At 41.2% G+C, this 26898-nt stretch overlaps 1 protein-coding gene across 1 annotated transcript in view; it reads left to right on the forward strand.

Annotated features, from left to right (window-relative positions):
• Positions 1-10838, forward strand: part of LOC139103299 (platelet endothelial cell adhesion molecule) — a 153062-nt gene extending 142224 nt beyond the window's left edge. The window contains exon 9 of the mRNA XM_070657849.1: positions 2021-10838. Within this exon, the coding sequence (XP_070513950.1) occupies positions 2021-2106 (86 nt within the window). The 3' untranslated portion in view covers positions 2107-10838. The remainder of the gene's footprint in view (positions 1-2020) is intronic.
• Positions 10839-26898: the final 16060 nt, after the last annotated feature.

Here is a 26898-nt window from a genome sequence, read left to right on the forward strand (position 1 = left end):
TGGGAACCGAGCGTTCGCCATCGTTGGCAAAACTCGTACATTTTGGGATAAATGTGATAGGAGCAGACTGGGGGAGCGTATACCGTAAACCCGAGCGATTGATAAGCGGCCAAAGGATTTTGGTTCTTCTCAATTTTCAAACCTGTCGGGGCTATATTCCACTTTAGCTCCCCCCCCCTCCCCCCCTTGGCCACCCCCGCGCGCCCAACGTTGTCGCCGTTACAGAAATTCGTTCTCCTCTGCGCCCGTAGTAATTTCATTTCGTTCACACCCGGTTTTCCGCGGGCGGCTGGTCGCTTGATTCGTACGTATTACTCCCTGGGCCGTGGTCGACAGAATTGTTTTTAGGAAATTGACTTTTCTACCCGACAGAAGGAACAATGCCCCACGGAGGAAAATCCACTGACGTTCCACTTAATGGCACCACCCACCCTCACCTCTACACCCTACCCCTCGTGTCAGAGTTTCCATTCCGAAAGGGATTTCAACAGTTGACACGCCGCGCCCTGCCAGAGAGATTTAATCTCGGGCAAGAAGAAAAATGTCATTTTACGCGAAATCGCTCCCCAATAACCCATACATATATACATCGCTTCAACTTATTTTAATACGCTCTTTTATCTCAGCTGTACTGAATTAAAGCAGGAACGGGGAAACACGATTCTTTTTTAAGTGTATCTTATAGCTGCTTATACATAGAACCTTTTTTTTTTTTTTTTAAATAAAAGCTACATTTAGTTCAATCCCTGACAAATTCTGTACATTATATATATCTATAAAATCGTTATTAAAAGCATCCCTCTTTTGATTTTTTAAAAGCATTTTTTACACTAGTTTCCTTCCTATTAATCTGTCCCTTTTTTTTTTGTTTCAATTTTTAACGACACTTTCAAATTTTAGATCATTTATTTATAACGCGAAATTTTAGAAATGGGTCAATTATCCTTCTCTGAACTGATATATGGAAAGCGAGTGAATTAAGTGTGGTTATTACATTATCGTGTGAAATAAACTGATGTGTTGCGGCTATTTTGAATTACAATAATATTCGCACGTGGTATACCTGTCAACGTGTCGAGTGTCCAAGTGCGCTTAGTTTTCACACGTGTTATAACACATCGATGATACTGATAATGTACAAACCGAACTAAAATCAACTGATTATCGGCGACATATTTCTCGACGAATTTCATATCTATTCATCAGATTTCCTCCGCATTTCGTCCGACGGAGACACGTGTCATTATCCTCGCTGTTATTGATTATAGGCTTGTCGATTTTGAATATCAGGCGAGCATAATGATGACATTTTAATGATACGAATAGTAATGCGGAATGTATTTACTAATCAATAACTCGGTCACGCCAAGCATCATCAATCGGCTCATCTATCTCATTTTTTGTAACGTACCTCGCACGGATTTCCATGTAAATCATTTATCGCAAAAAAGCTCTTTGCCGTAAAAAAAAAAGAATTAAGTTTCAACGAGGACTACACGCCGATACGTGCCATCGTTCTGTGCAAATAGAGACCACGTAACGCATATAAATTCTGCGCTGCAAAGATACTAGAAAATTCGAATGCAGTGTAGAGTTCGCAGCGAAATGTTCAACTTGGAAAAGCTTTCTCTATTTTATTAGGTCTTTTTTTTCCCATTCTATAATATGATAAATAATAAAAACTATAATTCATTTTCAATGCCTGGTTTTAATTTTAGATCGTTATAAAGGAATTCTAGAAGAGTATAAAAAGCGTTGATCTGTTACATTGGATTTTTTTTTTTTTTTAACTTTAATTTCTTTTGACTAGATATTGCAGGAATTTTCGTTATTTTCTTTTAATGCAATTTCGTTGTACACTTTCAACGAACTAATTCTTATTGTTTACCGCAAAAACTTCTGCTTATTTTCACTTCGTATTATATATTATTTATACCCCGCTGAAAATCATCACATAATAACCATTCTGGAAGCGACAAACGCCGTAAATTGATAACTTCTTTCCTAACATGTGTTGCAGTCACTTCGGAGAATGGAAGCGACATGCACACGGCGACGTTTGTGACAATACTCTGCCTGGGCACGCTCCACCTGCTTTGGAGATAGTCACGGCACGCCTGAGACGAAAAAGGAGCTCACGGGCGTCGTACACTAGTCAGCTGGAGAAAAAGGAAATGGAGGCAGGGTTTAAGGACCGCGTATGGACGGCGCAGAAAATAATATTGTTAAATCGATATATGATTATTTAAGTGTTTTCTTTTTTTTTTCTTTTTTTTACCCCGTAGTGGATTAAGTTAATGAATTTTCTCTGAACGGGTCAAGACCGTGAATTCTGCATGTTCCCTGTTTGCAACCATTGACAGCAGCGCGGTGTCAATTTTTGGCTAGTGAACCATTTTGAGCACTGCCATGACAAATTCGAATCAAAAGAGGACACGACGGATTTAATGTGTGATAACGTTTATCGATTACGAGACCGTCGGTTGTTACCGTTATGTATTTTTTACTACCGCGTCCGCAGCTTTTGCATAATTGTTATTTTATAAGACGCGCCGATACGCACGAATTATTTCCCGTTCGTCATTTCGGTGATATACGAACAGGTAAGAGAGAACGGTAATGCTCGCGTTATCATTCAGGAGGGGAGAGGGGTCAACGTGTATCCCTGGAATGGACCGTGACCAGTGGAGAAGTAGATAATCGGATGAGGGATCGCCATAGCCGAATTCGCTGCTCGGGGATCCGCCGTGACGCGCTTTATACGACACGAAGAGATGAGAACAGAGAAGCGTAGCCAATTAGTCGCGTCCGATTACTGCTTGATACGACGTTCAATTTGACATTCGACGAGTAATGAACAAAAGGGATTTGTCCACAAGTAGAGCGATAGCGAGTAAAAAAAAAAGGGAAATAGGACTTTGAAGTCGATTGTACGTATACGTCTATAGGTGCTTGTACAGTTCGCCTCTGAAAGATTTGCGATCCTTGCTGCGAGGAAAAAAAAAAGTATGAGAGAAAGCGAGAAAGAGTCCTTTGAGTGAGTGAGAGAGTGAGAACGTTCTCTTTCGCTACCGCTGATGAGAGGAGAGCCAAGCCGTGGAGATCGCACAAAGGAAGAGGCACGGATAAAGCGGTGCGAAAAGTTTTCGCATACCGAGAGGGAAAGAGAGCGCGAACTCTACCGTTCCGCGAAATCGTACACTACCTCCGTGTAACTCCAGCAACAACGGCACTCGATGCGCACTCGAATATCTCCCCGTTACACTCGCCCAAGGATGGTGATTCGAGTCCATTCGTCCATTGTCCAAACGTTCCCGTGCTCGGTTGCATAGGCGGATCAATGTCGCGAGTTTCGAAGCGGAGGGCTCTGGGCGCGTACGCGGGATCAGGCTGCTAAGTTCTCTCTTTTTTTTTTTCCTACTCCTTTTTTTTGTTAAGTTTTCGTTTTTCGCGTCCCACGTACAACTGCGAGAACAACGTAGTTGTTACCGCCGCGGAGGAACTCGACCGTAGACGTGCATTTACATACTCGCGCCGATTTAATGCCCAACCGCGTTCGCTCTCTAACAAATTTGTTACTAGCTCTTTAGTAACGCTGTCTATTTAAGTATCTTTAGTTTTAAGATTTTTTACAAGTAATCATATTGTTTTCGATCATTATATTTTAATTAATGTAAATACTTATTTTTAACAAATATAATAAACGGTCGCATAAATTGCTGTCTGTTTATTTTTTAGATTAACAGAAATTACCTAACTTACATATTTTTATTCAGTTGCATATTAATTTTTCGGTAAAAGTATCTTTTTTAGAATTATATTTTATAGAATTATAATATTTCAGGATCAACATTTTGCGCTTTAAGTTCCTTTTTCAAATAAGAAGGTAAGATAACGTCTTCGATCGCATAAAGTTTATCAAAACTGCAACTGTTGAGAATGTGATGATTTTTTCGAATAAAATTAATTTTTTCTTATATTATTTTATTATATTAAATTAATGTAATATGTAACTTGAGAAGGCGAAAAAAGAAACATTTTGTTCGCTCGGGTTTCGGCCATGCCTATCGTCGTCTTTTTAATTATAAGAATTCTTACCTGCTCGGGCTTGTGCTCTTTTAATTACTTAAATATACTTGCTTTTATCAAGCGTGAAATATATTCCGCTGCTACGAACAACTGCGGTCTTATTTGCAGGGCGTTGAAAACAGTAGCTCGCTAAATGCAGACGTTTTCATTCCCCTGGCAATTGCGCTCGCAATCAGATCGAAGAATTTCCACGAGCGCGCATAAATATATTCGCTTGTCGGTGCTGAACTCCCGGACCTCTCGCCTTTACGGCGTCGCGGCGCGGCGAGGCGATACCGGAGGCGCGCGCTTCCTAAAATTCATTGCCCAAGCAAGAGTCTATAGACGAAGCCCACAATTAACTCGAATCGAGATCTCTACGGTTCTCCGGCGCTATACAGCTCGACTGCGAGCGAAGTCTTAGAAGGAGCACGAGCCCGTCCGTGCAGGCGCTCCTCGAAGTTTGCACGGCGAATACCGCGCGCGGGCAAGCAGATACATCTAACCACCCTCCGTGAGATAGCGTGTACCGCATCGAGAAACCCCGGGAACTCCGACGCTTGTGTATTCCCCACGGTTGTGTATAACGTTGGTCGGCACACGTGTGTGCCTGTTTGTATGTACACTACGTGGCGGCGGTTACGCGCGTCGTCCGTCGGTACGTGTGCTCGTCTGTACACCTCATCGAGGACAAGTTCCTTCCTTACACAGACGCGACAAAGGAAACGACGTTTCAGCTAACTGAAACGTCGTCGCCGTAACAATCACCATCGTCGGCTAGACCATCCTTCGCACGTCTCCACCCCCGCGGCCTGCCGCTCTCGCCTCTCGTTTCGCTTTGCTTCTCTGTTTATCCTCTTTCCTCGGCTCACCTCTGGGTCGCGCGAGCTCCACTTCTATCTGTCTGTCTGCCTGTCTGTGCCCGTTGAGCCGACGCTGAAAGCCGGAGCTCTGCGGTGAGCAGCGTCGAACCCTACACCGACGCGGCTGCTGCGGCACTCGCGATGCTATTCGCCGGCGTAGTGCGACTCCGTGGCTGATTCAAAATAAACTTTGTTTCGCCGCTTGCTGATATCCCACCTTGCTCTCCCTTGCCTTGCCTTGCCTCGCCTTGCTGGCTGGTTAGCGGAGCTTGTACGACTGCTGTATACGTGATCGCGCTTATTGCTGACGAAAGCTCTCTTCGAGAACCACCCCAGCTTTCGCGCACCTGAGAGCGTCAGCGCAACCATCGCGTAACTCGACACTCTCCCTTGCACGTTATTATTAATATTGTTATGATACTCGGTATTCTCGCGTTCTCAAATTAGATACATGCAACTTCTAGGTCGCATTATTAAACGATACTAACAAAGTGTTGGTAAACGCTCGTTTAAGATCTCGACTAGTCAGGCTGTTCGTTATTTCTGGCGACTTGCTCTTTTTAAAAGCTTTATAAGTTCAAACGGTATCGCTCATTTTTATTCGATTTTAATCACATTACGAGTCGCATTCAATTTTTCGCTTCGATTATAAGTAATAACGTTAAGGATAACTTTGTTAATTTTACCCACCACTCGATTACATGGGACTTCATGCTATTTTTGTTTTAACGTTATGATAATATAAAAATACGACCGAAATTGCATGCTTTAGCAAAGATAGGGATAAGAGAAGCAAGAGATGATCCTATGTTTCTCATGAATAATCTTTTGCTTTACAAAGCATCTTTTCTCATCGATGTGATAATAGATATTCATAACGTAGCCATATAGTATTTTAATTTTGTTCATGTATATATGTTACACTTGAAACTTTTGTGCAACATGTTACAGAATAAGAAATATATTTTATTATATTCAAGAAGATTTATTCTTACTGTATACGTTTTTAAAATTTATATTCTACACGTGTAGCTTCCAAAAAAAAAAAAAAAATTTTTTTTAAGCAACCGCTTTGATTTTGAGCACAAGTAAGTAAGAAGAAACGAAAGAAAGTTAAGAACACTTTTAATAGAAAAGAAAACTCCAGGAACTTGACAATAGAGAAACGTGCAATAGTTATTCGTTACTTATATTTATTGTGCCCATGCAAGTCTTGTTATTCACATTGCAAAAGGGAAAAAAAGAAAAAAAAAAATAATGATAGGAAAAGAGCAATTTCATCAATAACCGGATGACGCCGCTATTAATACGTGTAATACGCTTGTTTAAGGCAACAAATAGCTTTCGTTTATCGAGAATCCATTTTTCAAAAGTTTCCCCGATCCCCTGCGATAGCCAGGGAAACAATTTATAAGCCGTTTACGTGCTCTTTAGCGGACGTTTTCGCACGGCCGTGGCGACAATACGGGTGTCTATTCAACGGTGGGGGCGCGCATTATCTTTGATAAAATACGGTATTAGGTATAACAGGAATTGGGTCGCGCGATCTTCAGCACCGGTACCGATTTACTAAGGCAGAGTAATGGAGCCCGGGTGCTTTATGCCCTCTTTACGCCGCTCGATCTGCTCCAGAACGACCCTGCAGATACTTCCTGCGTAACGATTCTCCCACCCGCGTGTCTCTGCTGCGGATTGATACTGCGGAAAGCAAATGTTTGCCCACACCTAGGCGAAGAAGTCGACCTGAGAAACCCTGCCGTGGTTGAAACGCGGTACTTGATACGGTTTAACGAGAAACCCTATTCGCAGCTGTAAAGAGACAGGAGCCCGTTTCGCGATTTCGCGTTTTATCCACGTGAGTTTCGATCAGATTTTAGAGCCCGCTGTAAAGACATTTACTTCGAATGAGGCACAATGTACAAGTCAAATGCATTCACGTAAAAATGAGAATAAAAAAAAAATAGAGAATGTGGAAGACGCGAGTAGAGTTCGTTATTATACAGCTCGTAGCTCGTTAACTTCAATTGAGTAAATTTAATTTTACAATTTTTTTCGTAAAAAGTTGTAATTGAAACAATAGTACTTGGAACCTTGATAATTATAACTCGGTTTATTTATTGTGATTTTAGTGGAATATTATACTGAGAACCGCTAACCATTTAACGAGACGATATTTGGTAGTGTATTCGATGTTAAGAGCTGTGAGAGAGTTGGCAACGTATGACGTCTTATGTAGTTTGAATAGGACTTAATACCATGATATGCGAGGGTGGCTCTTGGGTTGTTGCTACAATAGACTATACTTGCTACGGACAGTACAAGTGAAACCTATTGTTATTAGAGACTGCCTGCTTATGAAGTCTTCCGTTTAAGGACGTAAGATCGTCTGTTAATTTATCTCATTCAATTTGGAATTTTTACAGATTAATAAAACATTAATATTTAATTTCAAAAGTTACGCACGATATAAAAGCTGCTCAATTAAAAATATTTAGCCTGATCTGCATGCTTTAAATTATTTTAAATCCGTATCAAAGGCTTTTAAATATTAATTATTTTTTATTTTTTATTCGACTGAACTTTAATGATCATTATTTATAACATTTTAATAATATTCTGAAATCGTCGCGCAATTTATCGTTCTTTCTTACCGTTAAATGATATTGAGCGTAAGTGGTGCTCAATGAAAATTGGCCTGTCCCGACGTTATCACTGATATCCCCAAATTGATTCGCTCTCGGAAAATTATCCCCGAGCGCGCTCAAGCGTCGCGGTTTAAAACACCGTCCCGATGGTTCTCGGATCTGCGCGGAACATTTTCCTGTTCTTTTCACGGTCGTAAATCGGGGAACGCGCGTTTCAACATGATCGCGCACCGAGAAGCACGTAGCCACGTACCGATAACGAAATAGCAAAGTCGAACGAGCTGGCAGCTGCAGGACGGCGACCCGACACGCTCGGGCTAAGTACCTGCCTATGGAAATTTAACGCGGCACTTTGCCGACGTGTTACATTTGTAATTCATCGGACCGCCACGTGTTACAGACAGCTTCGACATACAAGCTGTTTAATGGAATGAATTGATATTGATTGCAAAATAGACTACCGCCTCGACACAGAAATCCAGATCCTAATTTCTCCGGTGCTCGGATATATGAACCGTTACGCAGCTGTTACCCGCTGAATTATCATTGTTGTTTATCGTTTCATTCAATATTTTGAGAAAGTATATAACGATTGCTAATTGAATTTGTAACTTTATAAACCTAACTTCTCCATTAAATAATTATTATTCCCACATTTTGATGAATTTTACTTCTGGATGTTTTAACGCATGCCCTGTTCTTCTAATATTTTATTTTTATGTCTTGTAACGTTGCAGACTTTCGTACATCGTGTATTTCAAAATTTAATTTTTAAGAACGATATTCGAATATCCTGTTGAGAGTATGCAGCGCGACTGACATCGATTTTTTGCATTTAATCTATAGCACCAACGGAAATAAAATGAAGACGAAATGTGGAAGAGCGGAAAGTATTTTCCGCGATAAATAACGACGATTGTGTATATACGTTATCCATTTTCTCTCGTTCGTTTATTGCCCCCTCGTGTATTTCGCGAGATATCACCATTCCTCATCGCATCATCTTTCGCGGCTACTCTTATCTTTCCCTCCCCGTCTCTCGCGCACCCACCTCGTTCTCTATTCGTAATTGTTCGGTGTACCGAATGTATTCGTTCATCATGCACGCTCGCACACCCTCGCATTCGCATTCTCTGCACACGTTCCCGCATCCACACTGCCACGTGGAAAAGAGGAAGAAACGTAATAGGTCTTTCTCGGCGTTCTCCCAATGTAAATTTGCACATGCTCGTAGAAACCCCGTCGACCGTCCGTACGGCGCGCTATCGCGCGATTGTGCCGCGCGTCCACTTTCTCCCTCTCCCCCGACAAATTCCGAAAGATCTCTTCTCGGCGCCGCTCCGTACGAACACTAGCCGCACACCGCACGTACATGACATTCCCAGGTTTACTCCACGCTCGAAAAATCACCGCCTCGGCGCCAATTCGGGATTCGCACGCGCGCTGAGCCGATTCCGGCGATTTTCGAAGCACGTACATACGGAACGGGAAAAGCTCGTCGGCTAACCGGTATCTCCCAGAGGCATCGGATGGCGCTCGCTCGTAATTGAAACGAATCTCCGCTAGTTAGACCGCTAGAAACGACGTACGTTGAGACTTCGAAAAAAAAAAAAAACTTGACCAGGACCGTGCTTGAATTTACGAGCGAACTTAACACTCTCCCGTCTGGCGCGGCTCAGGATGCTTATCGCTCGTCGTTCGGGTGCTTTAGCGAAACTCGCCCACTTATAAAGAGAACGACCTTAACTTGTAACTATTAACGTCGCTACTTTGCGGCTACTGTCATTTAATGAACATTAAAAAGCGGCACTCCTACCTTCTATTGAGCTTCGCTATCAATTTCCTCTGCAATTCGGTAAATTATAAGTTTACCTACTTGTACATCGTTTATGTGTTTAACTAAGTTTTGTGATCCTTCGTGCTTTTTATTAACGGCTCGAATAATACAAAAGTTGTATTGTTGAAATATTTCAAGTCGATTTAATAATACGTCATATTTTCAGCGATAGTAGATTTTATCACATTCGCAAGCATGGAATCTCTGTTATTAAAAAATAGTTTTATTTGTGAAATAAAATTGGTACGGTTTTATTTTCGTTCCGTGAACCGTATAATATGAATTGTCCAATGTAGTCTATAGATTATTTAAATTCGAGTTATTTAAATTATCTGCATTATTTGAATATTTAAATATGATTATTTATTATATATTTCGTAAGAAAAGTTTATTTAGCAAAATATGCGCAGACTTTTAATCGTTTAAAATTTATGTCGTACACGAAATTTATTTATGTGTTATTAATTAAGAACAGATTAAAGCTTAATGGTTAAAATTAATTACAATAGCGTATCTGTCTCATCTAGAAACGTTAGTTAACATCTGTTACAAATCTGATCAAACAGAAAGATGCCCACTAAGCTTATCCCTGTAAGAGGCTTCATGCTGATGCAATTAGCAATGGGAATCTCGTTGCGATGTCATAATTAACGTTGATTCTGGCTTACATAATACGATTCTCCGGCTTAGATTCGAACGCAACAGACATATTAATAGAAATGCACACAGGCTGCGTTAAATAGGCGCGGGATGATCATTCTATTTCCCCTCTAATTAAACAGACCGTGTCTGATGTGGTGGGATGATTACGTGCCATTCAACACGCAACTCGTCCGCTAGATATTCCGTCGATATAAAGCCAGCACGATCGGAACTAAGGAATGGAGCGTGATCGGTACGTGTTTCATCGTTAGATAATTAAATAACGAGCGGTCAATTCCGACATATTGGTTTAATTGCGTCAATTTTAACGTAATAACATCACCTTGCAATCGCTTACGTTTGAAAAGGAAATTTCAACGACAAAGTTCAAGATCGATGAATATCGATTGATTGGAAGTCATTTTCCCTGCTCTTTTCCAATCTGCCAAATTAAATTGTAAGTTTAAATAATAATACTTCATGTAAAATTTAATGTAAGATAGATAAATGTAATAGTTAGGGTAGGCTAATAAGGTGAATGATAAAACTTGGATTTTTCTTTTCGTTGGTTTGGCTGCAGCGTTTATAGTTCATATGATTAGATAGACTTGTTGCATTGTTTACATGTAAATTAACAGTACTAAGTCATTTCTTCGTAATAAGTTAACACCACAAATTGCGCCGTGAAAAGAAATATTATAAAATTAAATAAATATGTGATGTTACGAAAAATTGTGCACTTATTGTTAAAATATAGAAATAGAAATTAAATCTTTTAAAGGAAACTGAAGGTTTTGAAATGTATGTGTGCTTATTATTTATGCGTCACTATCTTTAAACTGTCGAAAACATGTTTCTATTTTTCGGTGACACGTTAATTTATAATATAGTTTGTAATATAGCACATCAAAAATACGTTCGTGGAACATTCGAAGCGACTACCTCATGTATATGATAATTTCAACGCAGTCTGTCTGATAATTTCGTCCTAACGTGCTTCCGTATTAAAAGCTAACGATTCAAAACTTCTGCGAGCGCGAAAGTCCTTTAAATTTTAGTGTGTATGCCTTCAAGCCAGGAGTAATAACTCAGTTTCAAATCTACCATGCGAATAAGATGAGAAGTAAGTTTAGAACTTTGGTTCAACATTGCCTGCAGAGGATTTTACGAGACACTAAACTTAACATAAAATTAAATTGACAAACATATTGAACAAAAAACCATACATATTCACGCTTTATACTTACTAGTCGCATAGAAATCCGACGTTTTTTAAAGAAAAAAAGTTTCATTTTTAGTTTAAATTTCCGAATAATTTTTATACATTTTTTTAAATATAATGTTTCTAAAATTTCATGAATTTTCGGTACTCTAATAAACACTATTAATCTAATTAACTTATCTGAAAACGGAATAAAGACATTTACATGTACGTTTTGATTTGAACGTATTGAACCATTGATAGATTCGAATATATCGAATTACGACTGGAAAATTAGAAAACCCCCGCGATCGAACGAAATGAGCTAAAGATCCCTCTCAATCTTTGAAATTTCAGTTAGCCGCATTGCCTCGTGCAAGTGATAGCCGGCGAGAACGGTATACCGCACCGTATCCTAAATTGATTCCATTTCGACTTCCAGTATCTTATATCCGCAATCGATTTGGCGATAGTGAGATTCACGAAATCACGTAATTCCGGAAGAAGAGCCTCCCCGAGTGCACGACAGGCGATTCGATACTCCTGACTCGATGCAGGCTCCCCGCACACGTACACATTATCAAACGTATATGTATAGAAATAGACGCGCACACAACAGCCGCACGATCGACACATCGCCGCCGCAGCGCGCGGTGGAAGGTAAAGCTCAAAGTCGCTCTTCACCCCCGATTCGAGATCGTAACGATCGTATTTCGGCGACGGCAGAGGTCAGAGGGGAATAGGGGCGGCGGCATCGCGGTGGCGAGGATATATCGTCGCTACAACGAGTTTCGATCACCCCGAGAGCTTTCCTCAATGGCCTTCGACCGACGCCACGCTTCGTCGACGGAACACGGCATAAATCGCCGAACCTCCTCCTCTTCTTCGCGATCGTAGCCTTAGAACGAAAGCGCGCGGCCGAATATCTCGGTCGCGTTATCCCGCCGCCGCCAAGGAAAGCTCTATTAGCGATCGTACTCCGTTCGCGACGATACTCCGGATATCTTCGGGTGGCTTTGATTTCTGCGCATCGAGAACGAAATGACCGGGGTGGGATGAAACGGGGACCTTAGGAGGCGCCGTCGTTACATGGCCGAGCATGAGTTGCGCTTTAATTAACCATGGATCAAAGCGAGACCGCTTAATGGAAGCGGGCGATATCTGAGTGTGGAACAGACCTCGGAAAAAAGGGTCAAAAGCAAACTCGCCGAGAAGTTAGAGGAAATCGCGTCGTTTGAAATTCTCGTGCCTGCCAGGATGACTTTTTGGCCGAGTTACTTTTGTACCGTTGAGGAACTCGCGGCGTGTTCGCACGGGGTTTACCGTTTACAAGCGGTTAAGCGAGGGAGAAAAAAATGGGGAAAAAAAAAAACATACGCAAGAACGACGGTGACGCGTATTGTGCTTGTGTGCAGATGAAGCGGCGAGTTTCAAACATCCGTGTGTGCCGACGCACGATCTGATGCGATCAAACGGGCTCGCGCGGTTGCGCAAATCCGGTTGAGATTGTCCATTCGTTGTACAAAAACTGTAAATCGCCGAGGATTCTTCGTTGATACCTAACAGAACGCGTAATATACTCCGATGGCTTTGCGTTGGATTTTCACCGATACCTATCTACGCTTTAACGCCGTCAAAGCGTCTGCAATTTTTCAACAAATGACCGAAAAATCCCGTATCTCCCAAGATTATTAGTTAAATATAGCTTTAATAAAAAATGTCACATTAACATTATTTAAATTTTTATTACTTATTTGATTTTTATATCACGCTTTAATAAATTGGACCGCGATTATAATAATATTGACAATCAATTTTTTATATTTTGTTTAAACGTTTATTTTATTTGCCGATTTAGTAAATTAAACGTCGGCGGCATTCTAATAGATATTATTACAAGTTGACGACGAATGTCGAAGGATCTCATGAAAATATCATTTGTTGGCACGTGTGCCGCAGTAGTGGCCGTAATTCCCGATAACGTGAGAAACCGTCTATCGAATTCTCACGAAGTACGCTCGTAGAGCTACTCGCATCCTCCATACCTTAAAAATCAGTCGCCGTTTTATATGGGGACGAATTGTTTTTCACTGGCCGTAAAACGGGACGAGGGTAGCACCATGGAAGGATCGCAAAATTCTTCCAAGGAGTCATCTCTTCTCACCCAGACCGACCGTTTCTGGCTGGCGCTTATTACTCGCGCGCTTCTTTTAGGACTTGCATCAATTTTATTACCGAATCAGCTCTCAATCAAAAGTAATGCCCGGTGAAATCCCTTCCTCGAAAGGGTTTCTCGCGTGTAACTGAAAGCGTATGATTCAGGAACAAGAGCGGTGTTGTGTAGTAATAGACCGACTGGCGTTATGCGGCAGGCGCGGTGGGTGCACCGAGATATTCGTGAGCTCGTTTATCACCATCGAAAGCTATTTTATCTTTATGATACGTTAAGCGACTACCGATGCCACGGTAGAAACTTTACCTTTCCCCTCCTTACTTCTTCCCTTCGTTCTCGTTGCGCGCAATGATCGAAAAGGAATAGATTTATGCCGGATATAGCACCGAGCATCCCCGTTAACGCGAGGAAATACGATTCGATATATTCGCTCGTATATTCTCCGCGATATCCATTTCGCGTCTCAAATAACGCCAGTTATTTATGAAACGCGCGTCCCGCGGCGTTTATCGTTTTTTTTTTTTCCTTTCTCTTGTCTGAAGTGCATGCATATTTAGGAGCGCCTTTATCTTTAGGCGCCGCGACTTCCGATGTGAAAAATTGACCACGGTCGCGACGACGTCGTCAACATCCGTCTTCCTTACGCTTTTCCCAGCGGAAGAACGCTGAAAATCGTGCGAACGCGTCCTGTCCTGTACCCTGTCATTCCCCGCGCATTTCTCAACATTAACCCGAGCGTTTACGCTGCCGTGGTCATTCATCCGTACCATCATCCATTTCTTTATGAAACTCTCGTCAGTCTTGTCGTCATTTCCATAACGCGACCTATTCGCGAAAGTCTCTTGGACGTTTCACGCTGAAAAAAAATGGATTACACACGCGTTTCAGCTGTAAGTTGCGCGTTCAATTTACTGTTTGCTGTCACATTCCGCGCGGACCCGATTAAACGCAGAAAAAACGCGCCCCGAAAATCTCAACGAGCCGTCTCGTCTACGGGATCTATATCTCGCGTACTTTTCAGTATGCATGCGCCACCCTCTTTCTCGCGTCCCATCTCTATTACCAGTCCGGCATTCTTCCCGGAAACGTTGCCTGTCCCTCTCAGCTCTGGATGACAAGCCACTGCGGTAAGGTATTGAAAAAGTTTCATAATTCCCGATAATTTTACCGCCTCTCTTTCTCTCGTAATTTTTTTTTTTTTTCTTTTTTTTTCTTTTTTGGCCAGAGTCTAAGCCTTCCCGCTTCTTCTGGCGAATATCGAGCCAGTAACCCCTCTGCCCTCTTCAACCCCGAGTTAGTTTGTTGGCGTACAGAACGCGAACTATCACCGGCAGGTTGGAAATAATTGGAATAAAGTGATTCCCGGAATAATAGCGGAGTTGCGACTGGTGCCTCTCCGCCACTTTCCGTTCTTCTTCATCATTCTCTGTAACAGATATACCGAGGGACGTCGAAGGGGGAGAGAAAGGGGCGGGGATGTCGGTACGTTACGGAATCACATTGTGCAGCATCCAGGTCAACAATAATATATACCCATCCCCGGCCGCGAAGCATAATGGAACATCGAATAAGTAGGTGCACGCAGTATCGCGGGGTGACGTAGCGTCGGCGGGGGCCGTACACACTACAACCGGGATTTTATTTTGCAACGTCATTCGTCATGGATTATACACCCGAGTCTCGTTTCGCCCGGCGACTCTATTCCATCGGCTCCGCCGCCACCGGCAGCATCGCCATCAGCGTCGCTATCGCCATCAAAACCGCCGCCGCCACGTTTCCTCGTCATCTATCCCGGCGCGCCGGTTTCTGGATTAAGTGCTATATCCGCGAGGAGCCGCCCGGTTATTATTAATGCGGCAAATTACTCAGCGAATTCCCTCGCATATCTCGTTTCCCCGTGGACCCTCCGTCTCCCGGGTTTTCGCGCGGCTCTTCCGCCCGTTCGTTCGCCGAATGAATTTACAACGCTTTGAGAAAGGGAAAGAGGGAGGCAGACAGACAACCGGAGAAAGAAAGAGAGAAAAGGAAGAAGCTGAGGAGACGATCAGCCCCGGGACGCGTTCGTGGGAGGTATTTCCGCTTTACCACCCGTCTCGCACCGCTCTATAGACTCCGAGCCGTCTTTCGCGCCGTTCCCCATCGCTCAAACGATGACAAGTGATGCTGACTGATGTTCACCGTATAAGCGCGTGCCCATCCACCTTCGGTACCACCACCAATCTCCATCTACTCTGCTTGTCCTCCACGAAAGAGCGAGCGAAACTCTTGTAATGGAGCGCGAAGAAAAAAAAGTGACGGCTACACCCCAGCCGCCGGGGTTCGTTGCGGCGCTATTTCCGAAACGAAAAGACGGACCAGAGAAACGTTATTAATTCCAGGACGAAGAAGTCTAGCGGCCGCGCGTACGAGACAAGTACGAATAACGACGGAGACTTAAATACGCAATGGAAAACAGCGCGCTGCGGATGACACGTGAAAATAAGAGCGATGAGCGACACTTTTAGCCGCGCACGATCGCCGCGGCGTCCAAGTAAACAAACTGATGTTTTATACAGTGCCGCGGGTGCATCCTTATCGCGGAGTGTGACAGATCTGTTTCGTATTCGCGGATCTAACGATATAAAGAACTTCCGTCGCGACTGAACGCACGAAAAATGAGACAAATGTCGACTTTGCATTTTTGTATCCTTTACCGAATCATTTGGGTCTTCGTACAGAAAGTATTACCTACCCTTCACTTCGTGTTCTCGTTTAACAAGGTACTTTTTGCGGTATCTCTTGGAAAAGTCCTTCTCGCGTAATTATCCTTAAGCCTCACAAAAAAAAAAAAATGTCACGCATAACAGTTTCTTTTATATAATAAATCAGACCTGCGGTGAGATATCTACGGTAATCTGCGGAGAATAATGGAGATAGTAGCAAACGAGCTCACGTATTTAGGCATTTACTTTTTTACACGGCGCTCTCGCGAGAGACAAGATAAAGAAAATTTTCTTCTGATTTAAAACTTGGAAGCAATCTCGGAAAGTGCAATTTCTTCGGAAGGAATTGCAGCTATTAGGGGGGGAACTTGTACAAAAGTTCTGCCGTTTAGATTTAATTCCCGCTAGCAGTATATCGCATTTATCGGCGGTAACTGCGCAACTTTTAACTCGTCTCGCTCATACGAAATTGACGAAGAGGTACTGGGAGAGCTAACGGTGCTAGATGCATGGTGCTGGTGACGTAAATCAGTGCGGCAGCAGTAATTTTTTTTTTTTTTTCTCTCTTTTTTTCTGTGTGTAAGAATGTCGGTACACGGATGTAGCATAAAAATGCGTAAAATAAAAAGCAAAACGAGGGGCAATAGGGGATGAGGGAGAGCTTGTAAAACTCGCCAGTTGCGAGTCGCATTTTAAATATAACGGGGCCACAGAGGCGGACCTGTTTTGGTCAACGTTGAATCATTTTATCGCTGCAGCGTTGCGCGAATAATGTTAAGCGACCGTTGTATTATCCATTGTGAGCGCGTTATTTTACGAGACGCCGAACGCGATTACACGAAGCATCGGATAACCGTAAACTGCCGTTGAACGTATAATGTTTCCGTTCGCTCTAAATTAGCCATTTATACGGCAGGATCTATCCCTTTGCTCGATTACGTTTTTATGAGTGCCAGCTACTGGCTTTGCGCGGTGATATAAGTGACGTTTGCTCGGCGATTATGTTCAGCTAGCATACGGCCTCGTTTCACCGTTGGGCGTTAACCATTTCGGATTGCCAATGTGCAAAATTTGCATGCGGATCTTTATGCGCAATTCGCTCCTCTGTTTTTCACCAACTTCATTTATTATACCCTCATAAAGTTCGAGTATTTTTCAATCTCGCAGACTCCGCTGTTTACATTCGCATCTGGCGATGTAATTTTTTTTCGCTGGAATTTTAATAAATGTTTTTTTACATGTTGGTTTAATCCCCTTCGAATGGCTGTTTTGGCGTTATCGTAGAAACGTTGCAATTCTTGTTTTCGATAAATACAGGCGCATACGAAAATGACGAGTGCGCGACGAATAACGGTATCAATATTAACTCTTAAATTTAATATTCTGCAGGTAATTACATATCTTGCAAATATTATTATACCTTTTTCATTAAAGTATACGGTGAAAAATTCGGAAGAAATAATTAAACATTTATTTTAGACGTAATAACATGATGATATTTTATGAACAATTAATCTACTCCTCCACATATAATAATTTTATAAATTCTATGAATTTTACAAGATTATATTTTTTCATGTGTACGGAGCACAGTAAAATATTGTAATTAAACATATTGCAGAACGTAATATTTTGTGATTATTTTAAAAAAGTTTGATTGCTCTTATTCATTTCAATTTCATGCAACATACGGATTAAAATAAAATTCAATTTTGGTTTGCGTTTCCGTCGTTACTATCTAAAACAAAAATTAACACTAACAGAATTTCGACAATATTTTAGGAAATTATACGGTTGCGATGACGATGATAAAACAATTTGAAATTATTAGTAGAATACCACGTTCTTCATATACAATAAATCGCAACCACGTTGGAAATATCACACAAACCCCCGTGATATTTCATTTGCGTAAACGCAAGCGCGTCGCGTTTTTACAACAAAAAAAAAAGAAAAAAAAAGTTGAACGTACTTGCGACAAAACTTAATATAAAATAAAAATATATTTTTGTGGTATAACATTCTACAAATATGAACTGTTATTAAATAGACTATGTAAAATTGTAAATGAAAGGTCGTTCACCTTTGACGCGTACAAATATCTTTTACTTTCTATTTGTTTAAATAAAGCTTACACCGCGGTATTACTCTGTTGGTCGCTTAATCAAAGAGGCAAAGGAAATGGGAGCAGTTAGGTCGCTGATATCGCGATCAGAGGCAAAATATTAATTAATCGGTGGATTCTGGACGATCGCGGCGCTACTACGTCAAGCTCAAAATGTGCAGCACGTGCGAATTCAACGCATCGATTTCGTTTGATTTGTGCGCCGGGTGTGTGTCCCGCAACATTCCCGCACGGTGAGCGATATCGAGATATTCCGGGCGAAAAAAAAAAAAAGTTGCTGAAGTGGCGTGAAGTGGCCAATGCAGTCAAACGGCAAAAATCGGACAACAGACCGTTTCCGCTGCACCGACTTTCGTCGCGATGAGGAAATTCCTTAGCCGCGTCCATAGCCGCGTCGAGTAGACGATATGTACGGTATGAGAAGGGACGGAGGGCGTGCATCCGGCTTCCCGAGAATCTCAAGCGATTTTCCTTGGCCATGCGGGCCGTCTTGCTCGTCGCGATATCGGAATTCAATTCTCTTTGCCGGAGCTACGTGTACGACGCGTGTAATTCGTTTCGCGGGTCATTCATTCGCGAAGTGCATTCATGGCTGATTCTATATTTCCGGCGCGATATGAATTAAATCGCGGAGACTCGTTTTATTAAGCCGCGGTGCTCGCTCGCAATCAGCAACCGGTAATTGATAGCGCGGTGAAATTAACGGGTTGAAGTCAGGATTTAACCGGGCCGTTACGGATACGAAAAGTGCTCGCACAAGCGGAATTCGCAATTAAGACGGAATTTATAATTTCAAAACTCGGGCGCAGAGAGCATGATCGCAGCTGAATAGTGTGTACATATATTTCACTTGTTAATCGCGAGCATCAATAACTGCTACGCGAACGCGCGCTGATTGATCGTGCGTGTTTGACGATGCAGCAATTTCGCGTTGATGGAGTAAATAAATTTAACATGTAATGAGATGCGCTTCCCCTCCGCTTTTCTTCTAATATCCTTTCACGCGAGATTTCGATATTGCTTCATCTATCGACGTTTATTTGGCCAGTTCCCTGATCTTCTCGTTTATCCGTACTTTTTAATCTTTCTCGCTGAACAATATGGTAATTAAATCGCACACCGGTAAAGATACGGTTTCAGCAAAAATTGATATCCCCATTTATACCGCGGGGGAAAAAATCTCTGCTATCAAATCGCTATTACTTTTTTAAAAATGAATACATTGTCTAAAAAAAAAAAAAACAAAAAAACTGTTACGTAACTTTTCCTTCTTCTCTCGTTACAATTTATCAGACTGCTGTATAGAGGAACAATGTTATATATTTAGAATTCGATAATAAATTGTCAGGTTTAATTACTAAATTATTTCACCGTGGTAAATCAGACAGTTAATTTGGCACGGCGCGCCCCGAACATTAATGGCTGTAGAGAAATTTGATTCGCGCAACTGGCTGACTGGATCACGTCTACGGATTCAGATCTAATCCCCGGGCTAGCCTTAATTGAAGGATCTGGTTTGCGGATTTCGTTCCAGGTTCGGAATCATGCGTCAGGGTGAAGGTTCGCTGACGTACTTGAGTATTCATAGGTAGCTTTGAATTACGTCTTGTTTTCTTTTAATTTCCAGTTTGTGGAGAAAATTAATCTTTTATTTTAGCACGTGAACTTTTTCGTCCGCGTTGCCGTTACCGGCGTTCGTTTAGAGTGCACGTATGTAATCTCTTTTGGTTCATCATGATGAATAAAATGCCTCGCATTTGCGAAAACTCGGTGGAAGCTTTGCACCCGCCCGTCATTTATGGGTATATATTTAGTTGGGGTTTCCAGGCGCATCCTAAGTCGATTACAGGACGAAAGTATTACGTCGCAGTTACGTTATAATGACCCCGCGCTTACAGCACCGGTGAGAAACGCACGGTGGTATTCTGCATCCGGAATCGTTATATGCATTTCCATAAATCAGCTTTGTCAGAAAGCGCGGAAAATATATGCCGGTTTAACACGGTCCATCACCTTTAAGCCCGTCACCGTAGTGTCATCGAGACGCGCACGAACCGATAGCTAGGCCGGGCATTAAATACGTCCGCGTGTACACGTAATTCTACCGCCCTCCAACGCTCGCGTATCGTATGCGAAATTACATTTCCAATAATTCCACCGACAGGGGGGCAACACATACACCCACTTGATCGCAAAACACGTTCCTTTACGCAAATCTCCCCGTTGGACTCTCCCGGTTTTTCCGTCCGCGTCTTCGCGCCCGTTCTCTCCCGCCTGCAACGTGCACCCTCTACCTTTTTTTTCACCTTTGACACGTTCTAACGCGCGCGTGTCCTCTTATGCGCTCATCCGCGCTCCTATTTCTCTTGCACACCGCGGGCATGTGTCGCGATGTTAAATTCTAGGGAAATTCGAGGCAAAAGTGCACCTGCCCACACGGCGACATGATAGCGAGCTCGAACTACACGCACGTAATGTACCGCGAATATGGCATGTTACGTCGTTATGTTGACACACGAGCACTACGTCTGGATTGATAGTTTTTTTTTTGTTTTATTTTTTTTCGGACACATTCTCTCAAAAAGTTCTCGTACGTACTTTCAATTCTTTGTCAAAATTTTTTCGACTACGCTGTCGCGAAAAAAAAATGTATATACGTTCTTTCGATTATTTCAAATTTAATCGATCTAACATGTCTTCTTATTAAGATAATGCGAGGAAAATTTATTTAATTATTAACAAAATGCACGTTTGAGAATATTTCTATAAAATAGATTTTTGATTAAATACATTAACGTATAAAATTTAAAGTCCTATTTGGATTTTAAGTATTTTGCTCACAATTTTATTGATACGAACACACGTAACTTTCAATGCATCGTTTGCAACGCGAATGTTTCGTTACGCCTTTCGGCGTTTGCAAAAACTGCGGCGTGAAAAGGCAACGGCCGTCATTGAAATATCAAGCTTTTATGCTTTTGGGATCGTTCGCTCGCCATCGATCGTTAAACGGATTATTTAGCGTACGCATAACCATGAATCTGGACCGCTTATGCGGCTGCGGTTGCCGACGGTATAATAGCTACGCCCAACGTGGCCTGCCAATTACGGTAATCGATATTTAACGTTTACAGTCGAGACAAAAGCCAAACACTGTGCGGATTCCGCGTTACGGCTCAATACGAAACTACACGTTAAGATACGTGGCCGTGCATCCGTTTTCGCCTGAGATCTCGCCGTGAGAACAGTTCGCACGTATGACAGATTGTGCGTATTTAGACTAATTTAATATTGCGCTAGATCGTGTGCAGCCAGACGATATTATGGAAATTTTGATCGAAAAAAATACAACACGTGAGATTACGTTGAAAAGCGAGTCGACAGCTAATGCATTTTTATAAATTCCCTTTCAGGGATTTCTTTTCTAAAAGAATGTGGATTATCGCGAGCTTTTAATAATTTAATATACTCATTTTATTCCGAAAAATAAGTTTACGCGAAGTTGATTAAATATTCACAAATATAATATTCTTTCCTTCCTCTCTCCCTCCCAAAATTTAACTGTTATATTAAATTTTAAAACTTTATAATGGCCTCGTTACGGTTCTCGCATACGAAGTTGCGAAATATCCATTTAGGAGTAGTGCTGTTAACGTTACTGATAATTAATATGTCACAATACATTGATTATCGAAACCGGTATGTAGTACAATTAACTACTTTGATCTCATATATATAATGGGCGACGAATATCAAAATCCTGTCTCATTTAACTTTGATATCTCCGTCGAATAATTAATGCGAGAATTATTATATGCGGTAACACAACTGTTAACCGCATAAAGGCCCTTTTATTTTATGCAATAAACAATATCTATGATAATTATTTTCACACCCTTTGTTTGCAATATTAGGTAACGTGGCCGGAAAAGAATTCAATAACTTAAGAAATTAAAATACAAAAAAGAATAATTAATCGTACCGTATCGAGCACGTTTTGAAATATTGTTATCATCAGCGTTTCGACTATTACTTTCCTAACTGGTGTAATGCAAGTAATAGAAAGCACGTTGTTTTTGTTTAATATCATTTTCTAGTTTTAACGATGGTTACTTTCAGCTTGCACGATAAAAATGTTATTCTTTTAATTTTTAAATACGTACGGTGTTCGGTAACACTTTTTAAATTAAAACAAATATTTTATGTATATATAATGTATTTTACTCACGAATCAAAGCATGTAAGATTAATTTCCTCGACAATGTACATTTTGAGATCTGTCAGACTCATTCTATATTTGTAATACGAAACATCTAACTTCCACGTGCAACAATTCCGCTCTCTAAAAAGCTGTGCAAATTTATCTTGGCTAGTTCACATCGAACTGAATGAATACTTTCGTGCGCGATATATGAATTCTGAATGCGATATATGCAGATCGAACGTGCTTACTACGTGGTTTGACAAAACTATTTCCAATTTATAGTTGGTAGAATGTGGCAACCGTCTACAGTGAAGCTACTTGCGATATTACAATAGACGAAGTGATAAGCGATCGTAAATGTTTGTGCGATCGTAATAATTCAATAGCTTTTTCAAATTGCAAAAATTTTGCTATTACAAAAAAAATAATTTCACAAAAATATTTTTCACATTTTATCACGAACTACAAGAGAATTAATTTTAATTTTATTACTTTTATTATTTATTAATTTTTTTTAAATACGTTTTTATTATTATTCTTTTTAAGTCGTTTGATATATTTTACATCTATATTTTACCCTAAAGCGCATTTAAATAAAAACATGCGACTTACCAATCTGCATGAGTATCAGCGGAGTTGAAGATGCTGCCGGTGACTGTAACATAAAATGAGAAAAATTAATGTAGATTAATGTATCGTATCCAGTTAGAAATAATACGCGTTTTTAATTTTTTATTTTTTAAATAAAAAAAAAATTATCTATTAATGAAGTAAAGCTTGCAAATTTATTTAAAAGAAAATTAATGCTTACCTAAAAGTTGCTCCGCTGATGCATGATGCCCGTCCCGGGCCTGCTCCTCCTCTCAGCTGGGACGTGTCGAGTCATCCTTCCGCGCACTAGACACTCGCGAACGCGCCCGAATTAATTATTATCGCGAGTATTAAACGCTCAGTATACACTTTCGCGCATTGTTTTACGATACTCCCGTTTGAAAAAATTGCACATAAAAAAGTGACGTCCGAATACTTTAGAACACTCCCGAAACGGCCGACGAACTGGCTGCAGTTCGTATTCACTAATTTCGACGTACGACACTTTAACGTATCTGTAACAAACAAATAACAGAATTAAATGTTTAGAAAAAATGAGAGTAAACGACGTGAGCGAAGCGCGTGCTCTACAATGTCTAGTGCCTATTAATATTCCATTCGAAATCGCGATAAATTTTTACGATAATATTTCGGCAATCCAATATCTGTGGGATGTCTAAGAATATTTAAATTTAATTGTGTGATTATTATAAAATGACCATTTTAAAATACGCTATTGGCATTAATTTCACAGCGTGTAAAAGTAAGTGTGAATAATTTTGTCGATAATACCTAATAACTTTTGAAATAACTAACGGAGCTTTTTGTATTCAGATTCTGATTAAAATGTAATACGAAATGTACTGAACAATTCATTCCCTGAATACTATGAAAAAAAAAAAGCAAAACATCTAGCAACATAGCGTTGTTTTACGCTAACTCTCCATTAACAAAGCTACATCAATAAGCTACCCATGATAAATTCAACCGACCAAATTTTACAACGAAACCGATCTAATGGCAGCAACCCACGCACGTAAAACATTATAAAAATATATTGGGAAAAATCTGCCCATACAGTCTTACGATCTTCGAACGAGCTGTAATAGGCTGTATATGATCGAGATATCATAGAGAATACCAATTAACAGTAATGGAACTGCAGTCAACAGTGATACAGATACGCTCGCAATATCATGATGGTACCAGTATAATCCGTACAATTGCCATCGATCGGAAATGGTAGGAAATGCGACGTGAAATACGACGTCGATTCGAAAACCCAGCATTGCGAAAAAGGGGCGAGAAAGGGCGTGTGCATTACGCGTTACGTTGCCGCCACAAAAGAGCGGCCGATCGAGCGTAAAGGATGTGTGACATTATGCAAGTGTGCCGGTGCAGAATCCGTCGAGACGCCCTTCGTCGGGGCGTTAGCTCGAAAACTCCCGACGTGGCGATTTCTCCCGCACAGGCCGCCGATGCCAAACAAGACTGACGGCGATCGCGGGGAAAGGGACCGAGGGGGAGCGAGGACGATATACTGCAAATACCTCGGCTTGATGCATTTCGGGAGATACGGCCGTCGTTTGAATAGGAGACAAGCACGGATCCAGCGGGGAGATGGTCGGGTGCCAGGGGGCGAAGTTGGGAATCGAGGCTCGATGCGCTACGGAGACAGCGTAACCATCGGTCTTGCCGTGGTTTTCCAGGATCCTCGAGTTTATCTTCGGGAGTATATCTTTGGGAATGCGCTCTCTTTCTCTTTCTCTCTCTCTCTCTCTCTCTTTTCATTCGCGTACACGCGCGACGGCGAAGTGATCTAAGTTTAAGGAACCAGCGGGGGACGTCAAAGTCCATGGATACTCTGTACGGGATATCGCACTTGGCAGTTATCTTTCAGTGGTGTCAAGAACTCCGGTCTTCGCACCACATAGCCGATAACACTTTCTTCACGTATTTATATGTCGATGTAACTTGGCGTGGGCTGCTACATAAATATCAGTACTCTGACCGGCGCTGCTCGAGTCAAGTCGGTAAATCGTCCGCGTTAAAAGACTTTGCTCAATGCAATTTCTAAATTTGAAAGTCTTCAACGTGATTAATTGCACGCGCGCGTTTATTTTTAATAACTTAGCTTTATGTAAAATATTTTTTTATGAATATACATGTTTTTATGATAACGCAGATGGTCGCGAATATTTTAAAAGAAAAAGATTTTTCTCGTCTCTGACGTTACTTTACGTCAACCGTCTCGAGCTCTCTATTAACTTGGTGTTTTATTCTCGTTTTCATGTTTTAATGTTTATAAGTTTATGTGTCTTTTTTTTTTTTTTGAATTTACGCGCACGCAAATAGAAAACAAATTTTTAATTATTACATCTGCTTGAGAAAGACATTTTTTTCTAATAGAAATATTGTAATCATAAATAAAGCTAAATTTAGTTTAATATATTGGCTTTTTACGTGTTAGAAGACGAAGTAAAATAATTTTTTTTAACGAATAATGGCATAAAATAGATGTGCATAATTATTTATAGTATTTATAAAAAAAGAGATGCGAATGTGTGTGTGTATGTGTGTATGTGCATTGTATATTGCAAGAAATTAACTTAAGCGTTACGAAATATTGTACCAATAGCGTCACACGTTTTCAATAATTTCATATTTTTTAAAACAAAGCATATGATAGAATTTGAGTATATATTCTGTGTTTTTTATCAATAAAAATAAAATTTCGTATAGTGGGTCGCATATGACCCAGTTATTTTTGGTAAATATATTTTGAGCGTTTAGGAAAGCATATCCATCTCGAACTGATTTACCAGACTGTGGTCTACTTAAATTTTTTTCACACATGTGTTATCGAATACATATACACGTAGATGTGATAGAGACACAATTTCGAAGGTGATAAACATAAAAAGTGCGAAGCGCAAAGAAAGAAGTATATTAGTCATTAAATCAATCGTGTATAAGTGAAATAAAAGCTGGTATAGGGTAAAAATATACAGAATTTCGCCGCAGAAAATGTATTTGTATCATTTGTAAAATGCAAAGAGTGTCCTTTTCGAACTCCAAACGGGTATTCGCTATGTTCGTGCCATTTTTAAGGATGTCTAATTTAGAGAACATGCTTTATTTAACCAAAAGTATCTTCCTCCACCCGATGGCTACCTTAATTTATGACCCAAGTCGGCGCAAGCATTGCAGCAATTCCGTTACCATCGAGTTCTCGACATAGCCGTATCGACAGCACGGGCATCGAAACGAAACTCGGAATGTCGAACGCAGCACGAGAGCTCCTTCGCGTAATACTTCCGGCTGACAGCGCGCAGCTCGCCATTTTTTTCCCACGTTTTCCGAGCCCTTTGTTTTCTGTACTTGACGGTGTTTTTGCTCGTTTCACACGGAAATGCCTTGTCGATGTCGCGCGCTCTCTCTCTCTCTTTCTCTATCTCTCTTTCTCTTTCACTCTCCTCTCTCGTCGCTTCAGATTATTGATCGTTCGTTCGGAAGATTCTTGCCAGCCAGCGGGGTCACCCCTGCTAGACTGCTAGACGAGCAGTCTCGCAGGAAGTAGTGAGCGAGTAGAGTTATTCCCGGGAAGAGAAGATCGGCCAGCGGACCTATCGATTGTACTTTGAAACTCTCGTTGTCCACTCGTGATCTGTCCTGCCTGCTGACTGTTGCACACCGCAACCGATCGGAAGATCTTCCGTCGTGAACTCCTCATCGAGGGTCGTCGGGTTCCCTAATTTTTTTTTTTTTTTCTTTCTCCCTTTATTCTTTTTTCACCCCCAAACCTTTCGTTCGTTCGTTCGTTTCCGGTCGATCTTTTCGCATTCTC

The sequence above is a fragment of the Cardiocondyla obscurior genome, linkage group LG01 (genome assembly GCF_019399895.1).
Source record: "Cardiocondyla obscurior isolate alpha-2009 linkage group LG01, Cobs3.1, whole genome shotgun sequence".
Classification (NCBI taxonomy): Eukaryota; Metazoa; Arthropoda; class Insecta; order Hymenoptera; family Formicidae; genus Cardiocondyla; species Cardiocondyla obscurior.